Consider the following 14,979-nt stretch of genomic DNA (forward strand, 5'->3'; position numbering starts at 1 on the left):
TCTAGCTGGCTTTTACCCGTTCATAGGTGTGTAATCGATTGCAAACAAATGCGCACTGACTAAATATGGTGAATTGGGGCCAGTATTTGAAAAAAGCCAGTTTTGGAAATTGATACAAAAAATACCACTTTTCTTGAAAATGACAGCACACCAGGTGCCATGATTTCACAGGATGCTTTAGACTGTCATTCACAAACAGTCCAGCAAGGTATTTTATAATTATTTGGTTGTTTTATTTTTTGATGTTTGCAAATGTTGTATTTTCCCTTTAATTGGAAAGTGATGAGCATTCAGTGACTGGAATGGAGTCTATGCAATGAACCTGTTAAACTGCACTAAGTGATCATCTCAACAACATTTACAGTAGCACAGGTCGTTTGACAAACAATGCTAATTCTCATGACAATGCACCAACCATCCCAAATTTCAAGATACTCATTAACAAATTGGTCTGAGAATCTGTGAATCCTCATTCGTTCCTTCCTTTTATTCAATATCAAAAAGAAACACTTTGCTCGTCATACATAAAGCACTGATTCAATGCTGCTCGACAAAAATATTAACAGAAATCTCCTAGAATAAAAAAACCGGTTATTACGGTCATTGTAATGTTTTAACCAAATGTGGCTGTTATTTTACTTCTTTATTAAATTATAATACATAATTGAGACTGGAATACACTGTGCATTTAAACATGCAGCGTTTTCCCTGATAAAAATAACGGAATTCAGCATCTTTTAAAAGCGACAGATCGCATGTTTTTAGGCTACAACCTGTGCTTAGTCATTGTATGACATTATAATGTCCTCATTACAAAAATGAAAACTGAATTCCTTTGTTTCAGTGCTTATTTGATATTCATCTGTATCAGTCTCCAGATGCATTTGAGCTTGAATGGGATTAGACTATATACACTTTCTGAAGTTGGCAACTATGGAAGGCCAAACATCGCAAAAATAAAGAACAGTTATTAATGTTTAAAAACACACCATTGGGTTGTTTAAAACAACCAACAAACTCTACCAAAGACTTAATGAAAATGCCTCTTTCTTACATAATGCGAGTGTTACTTGGGCAAAATCTGTTGCAAACCATTGCTTAAATTTATAACCTTGTGGCAACCCATACAAAATGGCTGTCAATGTTTACAAGCGAAAGAAAGGTCTACAGGGAATCCCACAGGCACTTTCCCTGGTGTGCGTTTTCTTATGTTACCACAGCAGGTGTTAATGCACGTGAACCAGTGAGGATCAGTTCACTTTTACACCGGTTCCCTTCGCACCTGCCCACCCATTTTAAAATGGAGTGAATGGGAACCAGGCAATTTAATTAGCTTTCCATAGATCTTGTGCAATTGCAGCCAGCCATCTTTTGAGGTGTGGGATTTTGTTCCTTTGGGATACGCATGAGTATACCTCTTGTGTATCTTTGCTTTGCCTGATGAATCCTCCAAGCATAATATTCCATCAAGACTCTAATGGCTCCATGCATGAACAGAGAGGGCGTTTTTTTTACCACTAATGAGAGCCTTGTGGAAGGAACATAACGGGAATGCGTGTGCCGCTTTGCGTGCGTATGGCGCGCCAAGTACACATGACTGATTCATGGGCGTCGCCAGGATTTTTTCTAGAGGGGGGCAAAACAAATTTTTTGCCAAAAAATGCTTGTATTTCTCAACACATTCTCGATTTATCAGTTTTAGAGGGGGGCAGGGACATTTTGCCCCCCCCCAACTCATTAAATTTACACCACTTTGTCTTCGCGCCTCTTTTTCTTTTTTTTTCTTTTCTTTTTTTTCTTCCTTTTTTTTTTTTTTTTTTTTTTTGCTTTTCCAGGGGGGGGGGGGGGGGGCAAGTGCCCCCCCTTGCCCCCCCCCTCGCGACGCCCATGGACTGATTTTATTCTGAATCATTTGTGCACAAAAGCAATAGTGTCTTCGCGTGAGCGCGTCATCGGCGATGCTTTGAATGTCTCTCCCAGTGGTGTCCCCCAACTCTCTCTTTCTTACCAATGAGGGGGTACTTGTGCACAGATCCCATACGCACAAAGAAAAGGAAGAAGGAAATTTGAAAGGTGAAAAATCCGACCGTAACACACTGCTACGTCTATCTGCGGATATCACTTGACATTCATTAGGAATTGTATTAAATTCTGTTAAAAAATTTAGGCGACTGGAAAATACTACTATTCAATTGTTTATATCATTTTATAGTACACATTTTGACTACATGAATACTAAGGTATTTACAAATCTACGAAAAAAAAGAAAAGATTTCTTCATCAATGTTAAGTCCTAGTATTTATCCTCCCTGAACTTCCTAGCATAAAGGGATTCATTGTTTTAAAGAAGTACTTTTTGCACTTTTGATTTTGAGGGGAAAATATGAAAAGATAGAGCAAGCATTGATGCATTTGATCTTTGATCTTAAACTTCATAAAATACTTCCACCAAAAAAACCCCCCTTCACCCAGAAGTCACTGTATAGTGTATACCCACCAAAAGTCCAAACCAGCTCTACTCTTAAAGTGGATACATATTTGATAAAACAGTTATTGAATAGGCTGGAGGTTTTGGAAAGTGGTTTCAAAATAGTGGCTCTTACAAAACTGAGGTGGATTTTCCCCCAAATTTCAGCCTTCAACCAAAAAAAATGATTGCCTCAGCAAAAGATATCTCTACAATTGTTCACAGAGTTTCATTTCAGCTCAATATAGGTTCATTGAAATGCTATAGAAAAAAAAGAAATTCTTTGGGTTTTATCACTACATTTTACAAGGATGTATACATGTAAGTGTGCATTTGGGAAATATTTAAAAAAAATTGCACCATACAATAATAATAGAAAAAGAAAATGTCATGCTTTGAATGTACAAATTTGATAATCTTTATTAAGAATCACCTACCGATGACTTTCAAAATGAATATATACATGATATGAAGAACGATACTGGTACAATTGATTAAGATTAAAACATTACATATGCAATACATTGATCCCAACCAATTTTACATCGTAACCAACAGATGGTCAGTATGGTAATTTGCAGACGTCCCCCATATACCCTCTATTAAACAATAATTGTTTTTTGTTCAAGAGATTATTCCATTAATATTTTAAATATTATATATGGTGTATTTCTTTGCATTATTCTGCATTTTGCTACCTGTGTATATTTAATCTAAGAAATATCACTGAAAATACAGTTAGGAATCCGACAGAACATGTACATGTAGGGCACGTAACCACATATGAATACCTACAGGCCACACATACAGAACACTTTAAACATCATTGCAGAAAACAGAAAAGCTTCAAGCCGAAATTATGTTACAAGAAAGAAAAAAAGTTGGTGAATTATTAAACGTGACCGGTTCTTGACAGACTCTGAACTAATGAATGAAAATACACAGCAATTTCCTCTGCTGATGTGCCAGTCCATGCTTCACACAAAAATCTGAATGTGAGGAACGCATAAATTTGACGTAAGGGCAATTCTAGCCAATTAAGTGTGATATCTCAATGATTCAGAGAAATGATCCACAACTCCTAGTCTGTAATCTCCTTGACCATTACTAGACGATTTGAACAATACATTTTTCAGGTTTAAAAGGCTGAGTGCTTTAAGCTCCATCACGGACATTACATTTTCTTCCATAATGTTGGAATTGCCTGTCACGGCAACTATTCACGCTGCAAATTCGCAGTGCTAATACTTGCAATGGTGTCATAAATTCTCATGCTTCACGTTTTCGTTTGCAGTGAGCATGAACTGGCCTGAACAGATTATCTGTAAAATCAAACCCCTGGGAATTTTTGGTTTCAGACTTTGTCTCAGATGTTCAAATTTAACTCATTTCTTCTCGCCATTTCTTTTCAAAGTCACACCATTTTTTTTGCTGTGGTTACAGTCGACTCTCGTTAGTACAAACTCTGTTAATACAAAATTCTGGTTATAACAAACTTTATGGTCCTGAATGTGCATTTACATGCACAATGAATGGGACTGACGTTCCTCTTAATACAAAATTCTGATATAACAAACAATTTGGCTAGGTCCGAACGAGTTTGTTATAACGAGACTCAACTGTATTCACTATGTGAGAACATTCCAAGCTTTATAATACCCTCTTCAGTGTTTTTTTCTTTTCTTCAATTTTTAATGAACAGAGATGCCAGTGAGCTTTTGGGCACGCATGCCCAAAACAATCGTAATACACCATAAACCACTGCAATCCCACACGCGTATGTATGTCTACATTGAACTTACAATTCGTACATTCGTGTATTGAGCTAGCATGGCAATTTACCATGGAGCATCGCATGTATAAAGAAGATTTATTTCTCGGGCCTGTGAAAGGATGGAATTGCCGAGTTTGTATTTCCAAAACACAAAAAGCCTGAATTCAGGCTATAGCCTGCAAACTGGCATTCCTGAAGAGAATGAGTAAAGGAGGAATCAGCTAATTTGAGGAAAACTGGAACGCCTGTGTAGTTCGTCACAAAATCTTCGAATCTTCACTTGATTTGGTTTTATTAATTTTCTACAACAGTGATGGTTACACCAAGAAAAAAATAAATTCCCCACAACTTCTGGATAAATGACTTTCTGGTACTTCAAAGTGCTTAGATTCTGGTTGACATGCATCTTGGCTCATCCAGATCCTTACTACTTCCCCTCATAAAAACAGAGAAGTTTTTGAAGATTTTTGATGTTGTTAATATTATCACACCATTAACCGTGGTTGTTCTACGAGAAATAACTTGGTGCAATCACAAGTGAATAACGTACACAAAGCATCTGCGTAAATCGCATTGTTACTATTTACAAGTAAATTTAGTAAATTTGTACAAGATACAAGATTGGCGCACCGATGCACCCAAATACTACAATAAAAAAAATTTCTTCAGAATATTATTGAAGTCCACTGGATATTATCATCAGCTACAAACAAATGGATATCAAGAGACTATCTCGCATATGATTAGAACAAATGCTAGGGTTTGTTCGGTTGGAGCAAATGTCTCAAGACTTTCTAAATACTGTTCAGGTTTAAGACTGACAAGCTTTTTTTTGCATCGAGCCCTGAATAGTCAGGAGTGAGATTGGGGGAAAGTGAAAAAATCCAGGAAATAATCGGAGAGGGTTTGAGGGTCGTCGAGGGCCCCAGAGCAACGTAGGGTCTATGGTATATGTTTGTATCTGCCTCAAGGCGTCCCTTACAATAACCATATCTTTTGGTCTACACAAAACCTTGGGAATTCCAGATTTCAAAAAGGATTCTTAACCAGTTCGCGTCGGAGGAAGTGATAACATGCACTGGCTAGTTTTACACACAGGCACAGCTGACGGGTTAAGACGTCAAGATTGCCTCGACTCGCCTCCAGGTGATGTCTAAACACGCTAATCCCTCGTGCCTTTTGTACACACACACACAAAGTCTGTGAAGTCTGTGGAGGCGGACCGTGTGTTCATCTTGAATTGGCCGTTGTGCACGGCCTATTGTTGTACAATTTATGCTCCAGTGCACACCTCAGAGTATTGAAACATATGAGATTTCGGCAAGAAATATCGTACAAATACTGTTGAAATGACTCTTGCGAGTCAGTATTTGTGGCGTTTGGCTGTATCCGGTTCGTTAGTGAAAACGTCATACACACGCGCGCAGCACTGATTACTGGCGCCCATTGGCTACAAACGCTCGAGCTGCGTTAACTTCCGGTTCCAATCATGCAGAAAGTGCTGGAGGTGACGTCACACTAACGAACAGGATATCAGAAGTTGGCTGGAAATTTTGCCTTTAAAGCGAAAATCAAAATTTTCGGCAAAAATATTCCGGCGCAAAGTGGTTAAAAATTCCTGAAATCAGGAGAAAATCCCAACAAAAAATCCTGAAATTAGGAAAAAATCCTGACAAATTTCATTGTTGGTTACTTGAATAGAAGTGACTGGTGTCTGGCTGATATTGGAGGCTCTTGGAGGGTTAGGGTTATTCACGAATCTGTCCTGTTTAGCTATGAACTTCAATTTGCCTACTTCATTCACGTATGCTGAATTCATCAATCAAAATTCAACTTCCTGCCTTGTGATTTTCAAACTTTCAGTATTGTTTCATATAGTATCAGTTTCAAATTACCAAAAAAGTTGAAATTTGGACAATCTCTGTGCTGTAATAATACAGCAACTCATCCAAGGATAGTATAAAAAGCATGATTTCAGTATGCATTCCTCTGACTAGAGTTCAAACAGAGTTTACATTTTTGGTTAATTTCCAATTTGAATTGGATATTTTTTAAACTTTCGCTCAACAATGGCGCAAACTGGAAATGAGCCAATATATTAGCTCTACACCAATAAGCCAGGTCGGTATTGCAACTGCGCGCGTGTACATCAAAATTTGACGATTTTCCTTTCATGATAAACAATTTGCCGTATGCCTGCAAAATCATAGTGAGGACCAAGACAAGTAAAGAACTTGACTTGTTCTGAAGTGAGCACAAGATTTCATAAAGTTTGGAAAGCAAAGTGTTTTAAGGTGTTTTGTATGCCCAAACGTTTGTGCGAAAGAAAGTCTCCATCATCTTTTTGGTTCCATGAAAACTTGCAGAATGCATATTCAGTAACCACGTTCACCATAGACTTGTGTGCATATATCTGCCGAGTTTGTCCAAAAGCATAAGTATAATTTATTGAATCTTGTAATGCACATGCGTAGTTGGAATACCGATTTGGCTTATTGTGCAATGCTTTTTGCACTTGTATGTATCTGTAACAACCGTACAGTGCAGGAGTGGTTTAGGGAGTGACAGGCAGGGCTGTATGGAGCAGCTCCGACCTAGGGGAGGGGCATCAATGCCCAGAAGGGGGTGGGGAAAGGGATGATATCTCCTACTACAGTGGAACGCCGCTATACCGAACACCGCCATACCGAACACTCGGCTATACCGAACATCAGCCTTGACTCCCAATTTTTGTGTAGTTGAACGTGTTCGAAGTCGTCTTTCAGTAACTAACAGGGCGTACTTGGTGAAGTTCTGGTACAGAATTGAAAATATTAATGGACAAGTTTGGCGACTCCGCGCGTGGTTTGTAAATGCAACTACACAATAACAATGATCAAAAGAGGGCGCCAAAAATGTGTGAAAATCGCCATACCGAACGATTGCTATTACAAACAATTTCTGTGGATCCCCAATGTTTGTTATAGCGACTTTCCACTGTATTACTATGTGTCTTCATCGCTTGAAAGGTTCACTTTGTGCGTGGCCCACGGACTCATTATTTTAATCTACTCCTTCAAATCCTTCGGCATTCTCGACCGCTGTGCGTAGCTTCTCCTTCAAAGTGTAGTAGGACTCGTACGGAGGCAGGTCCAACCGGTTGAAACTGTGGATAAAACAATCATTAAATAAGATACGTCATTTGTTGTGGTGAAATTTACTTTGATAAAATGAATTTTAACAATTCAGCTCATGGGTCTGAGGGACATTTTTAAAGTTGCGTCCCCGGGCTTTTTCAAGTTTCATCCCGAAAAAAAAAAAAAAAAAATAAATAAAAATAATAACTGGATTTGTATAGCGCCAAATTACCAAAGGATACAAGGCGCTAGAAAAGAAGAAAGAGGAATAGAAGACAAAAAACAACAACAAAAGGACATGCAGCTACGTTTGGGGGAAAAGGTAGGTCTTGAGAGCCTTTTGGAAGGAAAAGACACTGCATGAGTTTCTGATGGAGATGGGCAGGTTGTTCCATAGCCGGGGGGCGGCAACAGAGAAGGCCCTGTCACCAGCCAATTTATGTGACTTGGGGATGACAAGAGACTCACAAGCAGAAGAACGAAGGGAGTAAGGAAAAAAGAGACTCCTTTTCTGATTTCTTTTTGTTTTGTAGCAATACAAAAGTTATTCACTTTTGGATGAGATATCAACGGAAAATAATCGGCCCATGTTTAGTTATTGAATTATTACTCTATCAGTTTGAATTATTGGCTGCCAGACAAGAATTCTGTTCTCGCGGGGTAGGCTGGTTCCCGCCCCACAATCAGTATCGATAATGTACGGACCGGGAGCCAGTCTGCTCCCAAAGCAGATCTGTTTGTGCCAAACCTTTCCTCAGAGGGTTGGAGACGTCCAAAAAAGGGAAAAAAAGAGGTTTTTTGGTTGGAATAAAATATAGGAGTTGAAATATTTTTAATTGAAAAAAACAAAAAAACAAAAACAAAAAGAATTTGTTGAAGAGCACGGGGACGCAACTGTAATCCAATTAATTTTTGTCAATAATTCCTCAAAACAATAAACTGTGGGCATGTTACTCTCTCAGTTCTACCCGATCAAATGAACCCTTGTCCTCTTAACAACTTTCAATGTAATACACTTCAATACTCTCCTAGTACCCTTTGTCAATCACGAGTCCATCACAAATCCTCCTGTCCCGGTTCAAGTCACAAGCTATTCAAATGAATTATGACAAAGGCATTCCTTTGTTATCGTTCATCCACTGTTACTTGTGATCGGACTTGTGATTTGACTTGTGACTGGACTTGTGATGGGCTTGACTCCAACACTGTGTAACATAATATACTGAGAAATGTAACTTTATTTGCTGACGAGTCAGTAGTACTGCCAAAACAAAAGCCATTATTTTTTTTCCCCAGGTGGCCTGCATCGTGGAAAAAGATGTAACTGGATATTCTATAAATTTTTTTTTTTTTTGTGTTCCTATCCCTGTTACGTCTGACATCTATGATTCTGCAATTCTAGATGCACTCCTGAAATGCATTCTTCCTCCAAGAGTGATTATGAGAAGCAAACGACCTACCCAACCAATAGAAATTAGTTTGAAGTTGTTTGAAGAGATGACACTTGAATGGCAAATTACAAAGCACCAAGGTAACAGGGACGGGGAAAATGTCACACTTTGGACCCTAAATTAGAAGAATGACCCAACTGAGTCAATCAGAAGTCAATCACAAGTCAGGTTGCAAGTAACAGGGGCTGAACAGTTTGAAGGACTACATTGGGGAAACTCCCTGGAAAGTGAGACAACAACAAATCAACACAAAGATGACTTACCATGTATGGGCCCTGGGTAGGGACTCGGGCTTGCCCCATTTCTCGATTGTGAAGAGCTGGGGTCCGTTGCTGCCGTACAGGTGAGCGAAGCCGTTCATGGGAACGCGGGAGGTCCCCGTCACAAACTGGAGGAGCCGCGATCGCATCTCGGTATCGAAGGACAATATGGCCTGCGGTGGAAGAGTATTACATTGTAACTTTATGCCGATGCACAAGTCAATGTCCGTTATTGCAATGCACAGCCAGTAGGGTAATATATGCTATAATAAAGGAATTACATGGCTGTGTCAAAAATTAAGATATTTTTTTGAATTTGGATTTCATATTACCCATCCCATTACACTGAATGTGACAATCCTGACTCAAAGTATTCATAAGATGGAATTTGCATATCCCATCATTTGAATAGTTTGGTTGCGATACCCGCTGCTATATCAGATTCGAACCAGCCAGCCAACCCTGGCAATTTGATGGTCTAGTGGTAAGACGTCTGCACTAGTAAGCAGGAGGTTGCGAGTTCGAGTCCCACCCGAGTATTTTTTTTCACAATTACTCGGGACAATACTGAGTATATAGTGTCTATAAAAACATGTCGGTGAAGGGCCAAACCCAATATTGAACCTGATTCAAAGCCTACAGGGAATGCAAATGTGAAGTAAATTGATGTCACAACAGATATCCCGCAAAATTCGCCCAAGTTGTGGAATTCGTTCATTTTTTGTTTCAAATTTGATTTGCAAAATACTTGCCATGATGTCGCCAAGTCGCACTTGCATTTTCTTTTTTTTTGCATACTATGAACTCACCTTTACTCATAGCATTTAATAAATTGGGCTCATAACTTGGGCTTGATGTGTGATGGGGCATATGGTAGTTGGTAGAAAAGTAACCAACAAAAAATATCAGTGACAATGTGCTATTTGTCGACAATGGTGTTGGCATTTAATGTAATTGCAATTGTACATGTTGGTAAAGAGAGATAGACTGTTGACGCTGTCTTTGTTCTTTTAAAGGGAAGATACATCATTTGCTTTTGCTGTAATTTTCAGAAATGGATGGAATTGGGGGGTTGGAAATATATAGCAAATATAGTTACACTGACTTTTTTGAGGTTTTGGGTACGAAAATGCTATAAAAACCAAGAAAAACAATCATTTTCCTGTAGTCTGGTTCCCTGACTCCATATAAGAAGAAACAGAGCAGTTTACATACATTGGGCAATTGTAAGGTCAGGGAACCAGTCTAGCTGGCTTGTACCCGTTCATAGGTGTGTAATCGATTGCAAAAAAGTGCGATGGTCAATAGGGGCCAGTTTTTTCCAGCGCTGGTCGGCTGACCAGCGTTGGAAATTGATACAAAAATACCACTTTTCTTGAAAATGACAGTATACCAGGTGCCATGATTTTACAGGATGCTTTACACTGTCATTCACTAACAGTCCAGCAAGGTATATCAAAATGATTTGGCAGTTTTACTTTTTGATGTTTGCAAATGTTGTATTTTCCCTTTAAAGTCCACTGCAATGATGTGTACATACCTTCCATAGCCATTGTATTACAATGTGGTTTGGGTGGTAGCCACCGCGGTAGGCTGTATTGGTTCTCCAGTCATTGACGTTAATGTCGCCTAGTCCACTCAGCAACAGCTGCAAACAAAGAGAGTGAGAGAGCAGTTGAATGAGTGCCAGTGAAGGGCAAGTTGTGCACAGGTTGGTGTGGGTGAATGGCAGCCAAGTTTTAAGGGAAGTCAGGTTAATAGCGCATTGGTACTTTCCTTGCCTGTGTCTGATGTGACTCGGGTTCAATTCCCACCCAGGCTGACGTGCGGATTCGGTTTTTCAGTCCCTGTCTGATTCTCAGAATACTAATCTCAAACTGAACATTTCTTGATTGTCTTCTCTGCATAGGTTTCTTAAGGATTGCAAGCTACAGTGCTTTTGAGAAATGCTTTGTTTCATTACCACAAAGGAATAATCTCGGTAATATAAACCAAGACTGGTGAAACAAACTGTACTAAATAAGAAACTGCTTGATGAACTTCCATACAAAATTGTCAAATCTACCCCCCCCCCTACATTTTCTTACCAGGGATACCAACGTGCATAGTTTTGGTGCCCCTACTTATGCACAGACTTGATTAATTTGGTACACTATATGACAGAGTATACATTCGGTGCCATAATTCTTTCCTTTTGGTTGACTTACCTCCAGTTCGTTCTCATCAAATATCTTGAGGAGGTCCAGCGGCACCAGGTCTAGAAAACCCTGGAGACACACAGAAACAGGAAAAAATTGAAGTAAATTCTGGAAGATGAAAAGTTGAATCTAAAAGTTTTACTTTTCCTGTGTTCAAATTTTCAAGTATAAATGAACCCTTCTGAGTACTAAACTAATTGTCCTGATCAGACAAACTTAAAAGTGCCCTGATTTTCGAACCAATAGACTAAATTGATAACAGGCTTTTTCTGTGGTGGCACCAGGCTTGCGCGAGTCACGCTCACGTAGTATGTACGAACGCTGGGCTCCTTCGACTAATGGGGATACCAAAATTTGCGCGTGTCTTGTCTTTAAGAACATTTGCAGCATGCGTGGGGGTGTGGCACCACAACAACAATAGCTTTTCATTTACACTATACTCTGGAGTAATGGCTATCCGGTTCGTTAGTAAAAACGTCATAAACGGGCGCGCACCACTGATTACTAGCGCCCATTGGCTACAAACGCTCGAGCTGCGTTAACTTCCGGTTTCAATCGTGCAGAAAGTGCTGGAGGTGACGTCACACTAACGAACCGGATAGTTGAAGCCACGTTGATGGAAATAACAGGTCGCTGTAAACAGAGCATTAAAGGGAATGTACATCATTGGCTTTTGCTGTAATTTTCAGAAATGAACTATTTGAGGGGTTAGTATAATAGATCAAATATTGTTTAACTGACATGTTTGAAGTTTTGTGTTCGAAAATGCTTGAAAACCAAGAAAAACAAAAATGTTTAAGTAGTAGTCTGGTTCCCTGACTCCACTAAAGATAGAATGGATCAATTTATAGATGTCGGAACATTGTAAGGTAAGGGAACCAGTCTAGCTGGCCTGCACCCGTTCATGAACATGTAACCAATAGCAAACAAAATTTGGACTGAAAAAAAATGCAAATTTGGAGCAATAGTTAGGTTTTTCCAACGGTGGTCGGCCGACCACCGTTGGAAATGAATACAAAAATACCATTTTCTTGATAATGACTGACACCAGGTGCCATAATTTTACAGGATGCTTTAGACTGTCATTTACCAACATCCTAGTAAGGTATTTCGTAAAAACTTGGTAGTTTTATTTTTCGATGTTTGCAAATGTTGTTTATTCCCTTTAAGGTTTCAAAGTGAAATAACAATGGAGCTTTTGGAAGCAATGTTTATATCTTTTGACTGACAAACTGTAAGAATTGCAGCTCTTACCTCCATGAAGGCAGACATCTGTTTGCGGACTCGGTTGACAAACCGCCATTGAATCACAAGCCTGATAAGAAAGTGGGAAATGGACAAATCAACATGTGAGGGTTTACTGAGAGCCAAGCAACAAACAATCATCGGAATTCGGAATGAACCAAAAGAAAAGTTATACAAAGTATTAGTAATAAAGTCTGAATATCAACTGTAACTCGTGGGTAATAAAGTTTTGATTCGGGTTGTTTAATGAATAAAAACCCAATGTGAAACATTAATTAACTGTGAAAAGTGTGTGCCAAACATTTCAATAGGTATTTAGTTTTCACTTAATTCACATATATTTTCATAATTAGGCTTAATGCTTCCAACTCAAATTTCAAATTTCCACCGTTTTGCTGAAAAGGAAGAAAACTGGAACTCAGCTTTTAAACAAAATAATAGTCTGCTACAAGATCTGAATCCAAAATGTGAATTTTTATTAAACTGCGCAGACTCCTGATACAGACAACCGTTGTGTGTTGCACAACCAAAATTCATTTCAGATTCTAAACTCGGTTGGTTTATTTTTGGGGTGCTGTGGTCCAATGGTTACAGTGTTCGACTCGTGTGCCGTGGTACACGGGTTCAATTCCTGACCGTGGGAACATGGTGCTTGTGCTCTTGAGCAAGGCACTTTACCATTATTGTAAAGCCGTAGGTCCCGTGTGTTGTGTAATGCACACTATAGAACCCAGTAACACTTATCGCTAAGAGAAGGGGTTTGCCCCAGTGTTTCTGGCTGCAATATGCGCTGCAGCACCTTGCATACCCTTTATAAAGGTGCTACATAATGAATCTCATTTTTCTCATAAACGTCATTTACTTGTCTTCAAACATAGACATAATTACCAAGGCGTGGGGTACCTAATTGTTGTGCGCTATATAAGACTCCGGTACTATTTATTTCCGAGTCTGATAAGAAAGAGTTGAAAGATGTGACAAGCAGCTGACTCACTGTGTGTACTCCCTCTTGTTCAGGTTGGTCACCGGGATCTCGTCACCGTTTGGTTTCAGCTCCGTAGTCTTCGTCTGTTGAATAAAATTGTCAATTTCAAGTACAACTAAACTCATCTGAAGACACAGCACTGAAAATCTATTGTTTTCATTCGTAAAAACATTTTTCTTTTTTAAACCGTTATATTTTTTATGCGGGGAAGGGAGGGTGATGCTACTGACTGTGAATTGCTGGTGAATTAAATTCTCCAAAAAAAAAAAATGGGGACATTTATGGATCGGGGGTGCGGGGGGGGGGGGGGGGGGGGGGGGGGGGGGGGGGGGGGTGAGAGAAGGAAGAGCTGATAGCCCCCTCGGCCCCAACTTTATGCCCTTGTGTTGATCAACTCCTTTTAGGAAAACGGTAAAAAAATTGCATATGAACATTTCTTAAATTACAGTATGGATTCTAATCTTCTCCGAGGGGGGGGGGGGGGGAGAGGAGGAGGAGGAATGGGGGGGGGGAGGAGGAATGGGGGGGGGGGTGGAAGGAAATTCATTTATTACCTGTCCAAAACTTTCTTCATCCACAGAAAAGGTCAGCTCCAAGTCAGAGGGGTCATTCTCTTTGATCCATAGCAACGAGTTGTAGTACTCCGTATCCTATGAGGAAAATAACACTGAAAAGGTTACAATTGAGGTTTTGTCACAGCTATGGGTTGGAGTCCCCCGACTAAATAATACAAGGTTGAATGAAGAAACTGACCGGAGCGGGATTGGAACCTGTGACCACTGACACACCGTACCAGCATTCTACCGACTGAGCTATCCAGCCCTATGCTGGTAGTCTCTAAATCAGTCAATGTTTAACGGTCAAAGATGCTAGTCAGAGGCAATAAATCTGGTCTGCAGCACATAGCCAGGGACCGTGTCCAGATCCAAGTCATGATGCCAGCATCATTAACAATGCTGTTCATCTAGGAAATAGCAAAGGGGGGGGGGGGGGAGGTGTGTCACTCAAAGATGATACAGCTTTTTCTTTCAAGAGCTTGGAAAGCAATCAGTGGGCCAAAAAACCTCATAATACACAATTTCACCAAATGTATACAAAATCTATTGACAATTTCACTGAAATTCCTTAACCCTTGTCAGAGGCCATCATTGCAATGAACTGAATAGTATTGTGACACAATGACAGGGTTCTCCCCAGGATTTTTTCAAACCTGTGGGGGAAGTTTTGTTGTGATTCACCAACCTGCGAAGCCATGGCGTGGGGTTCGGGGCCCGCTTAAGGGCCCCGAAAACTTTTGAACTTTAGAGGCTCTCTGGTGCATTTTAGAGCAAATCTGGGGAGTCTTTGAGGAAGATTTTCCCTTAAAATTTAGAGGAGATCATGTGATATTTTTTGTAATTAAAGAAAAAAATATATCAAAATTTTTAACTTAAAAAAAAAAATCAACATTTCAAAACCTGTGTTAAAACTTCCTGATCTAGAA

The 14,979-nt window shown here is 39.6% G+C and overlaps 1 protein-coding gene across 2 annotated transcripts in view; it reads right to left on the reverse strand.

Annotated features, from left to right (window-relative positions):
• Nucleotides 1-5,822: 5,822 nt before the first annotated feature.
• The window catches only part of LOC119740930 (E3 ubiquitin-protein ligase NEDD4-like), a 39,045-nt gene continuing 29,888 nt past the window's right edge, over nt 5,823-14,979 (reverse strand). For both annotated transcript variants that reach the window (XM_038216422.1, XM_038216421.1), the window contains exons 20-26: nt 14,051-14,146; nt 13,506-13,579; nt 12,521-12,581; nt 11,276-11,335; nt 10,609-10,716; nt 9,072-9,241; nt 5,823-7,386 (exon numbers count right to left, since the gene is read on the reverse strand). In XM_038216422.1, the coding sequence (XP_038072350.1) occupies nt 7,284-7,386; nt 9,072-9,241; nt 10,609-10,716; nt 11,276-11,335; nt 12,521-12,581; nt 13,506-13,579; nt 14,051-14,146 (672 nt within the window). In that variant the 3' untranslated portion in view covers nt 5,823-7,283. The remainder of the gene's footprint in view (nt 7,387-9,071; nt 9,242-10,608; nt 10,717-11,275; nt 11,336-12,520; nt 12,582-13,505; nt 13,580-14,050; nt 14,147-14,979) is intronic.

Source organism: Patiria miniata, unplaced genomic scaffold (assembly GCF_015706575.1).
Source record: "Patiria miniata isolate m_02_andy unplaced genomic scaffold, ASM1570657v1 HiC_scaffold_5, whole genome shotgun sequence".
NCBI lineage: Eukaryota > Metazoa > Echinodermata > Asteroidea > Valvatida > Asterinidae > Patiria > Patiria miniata.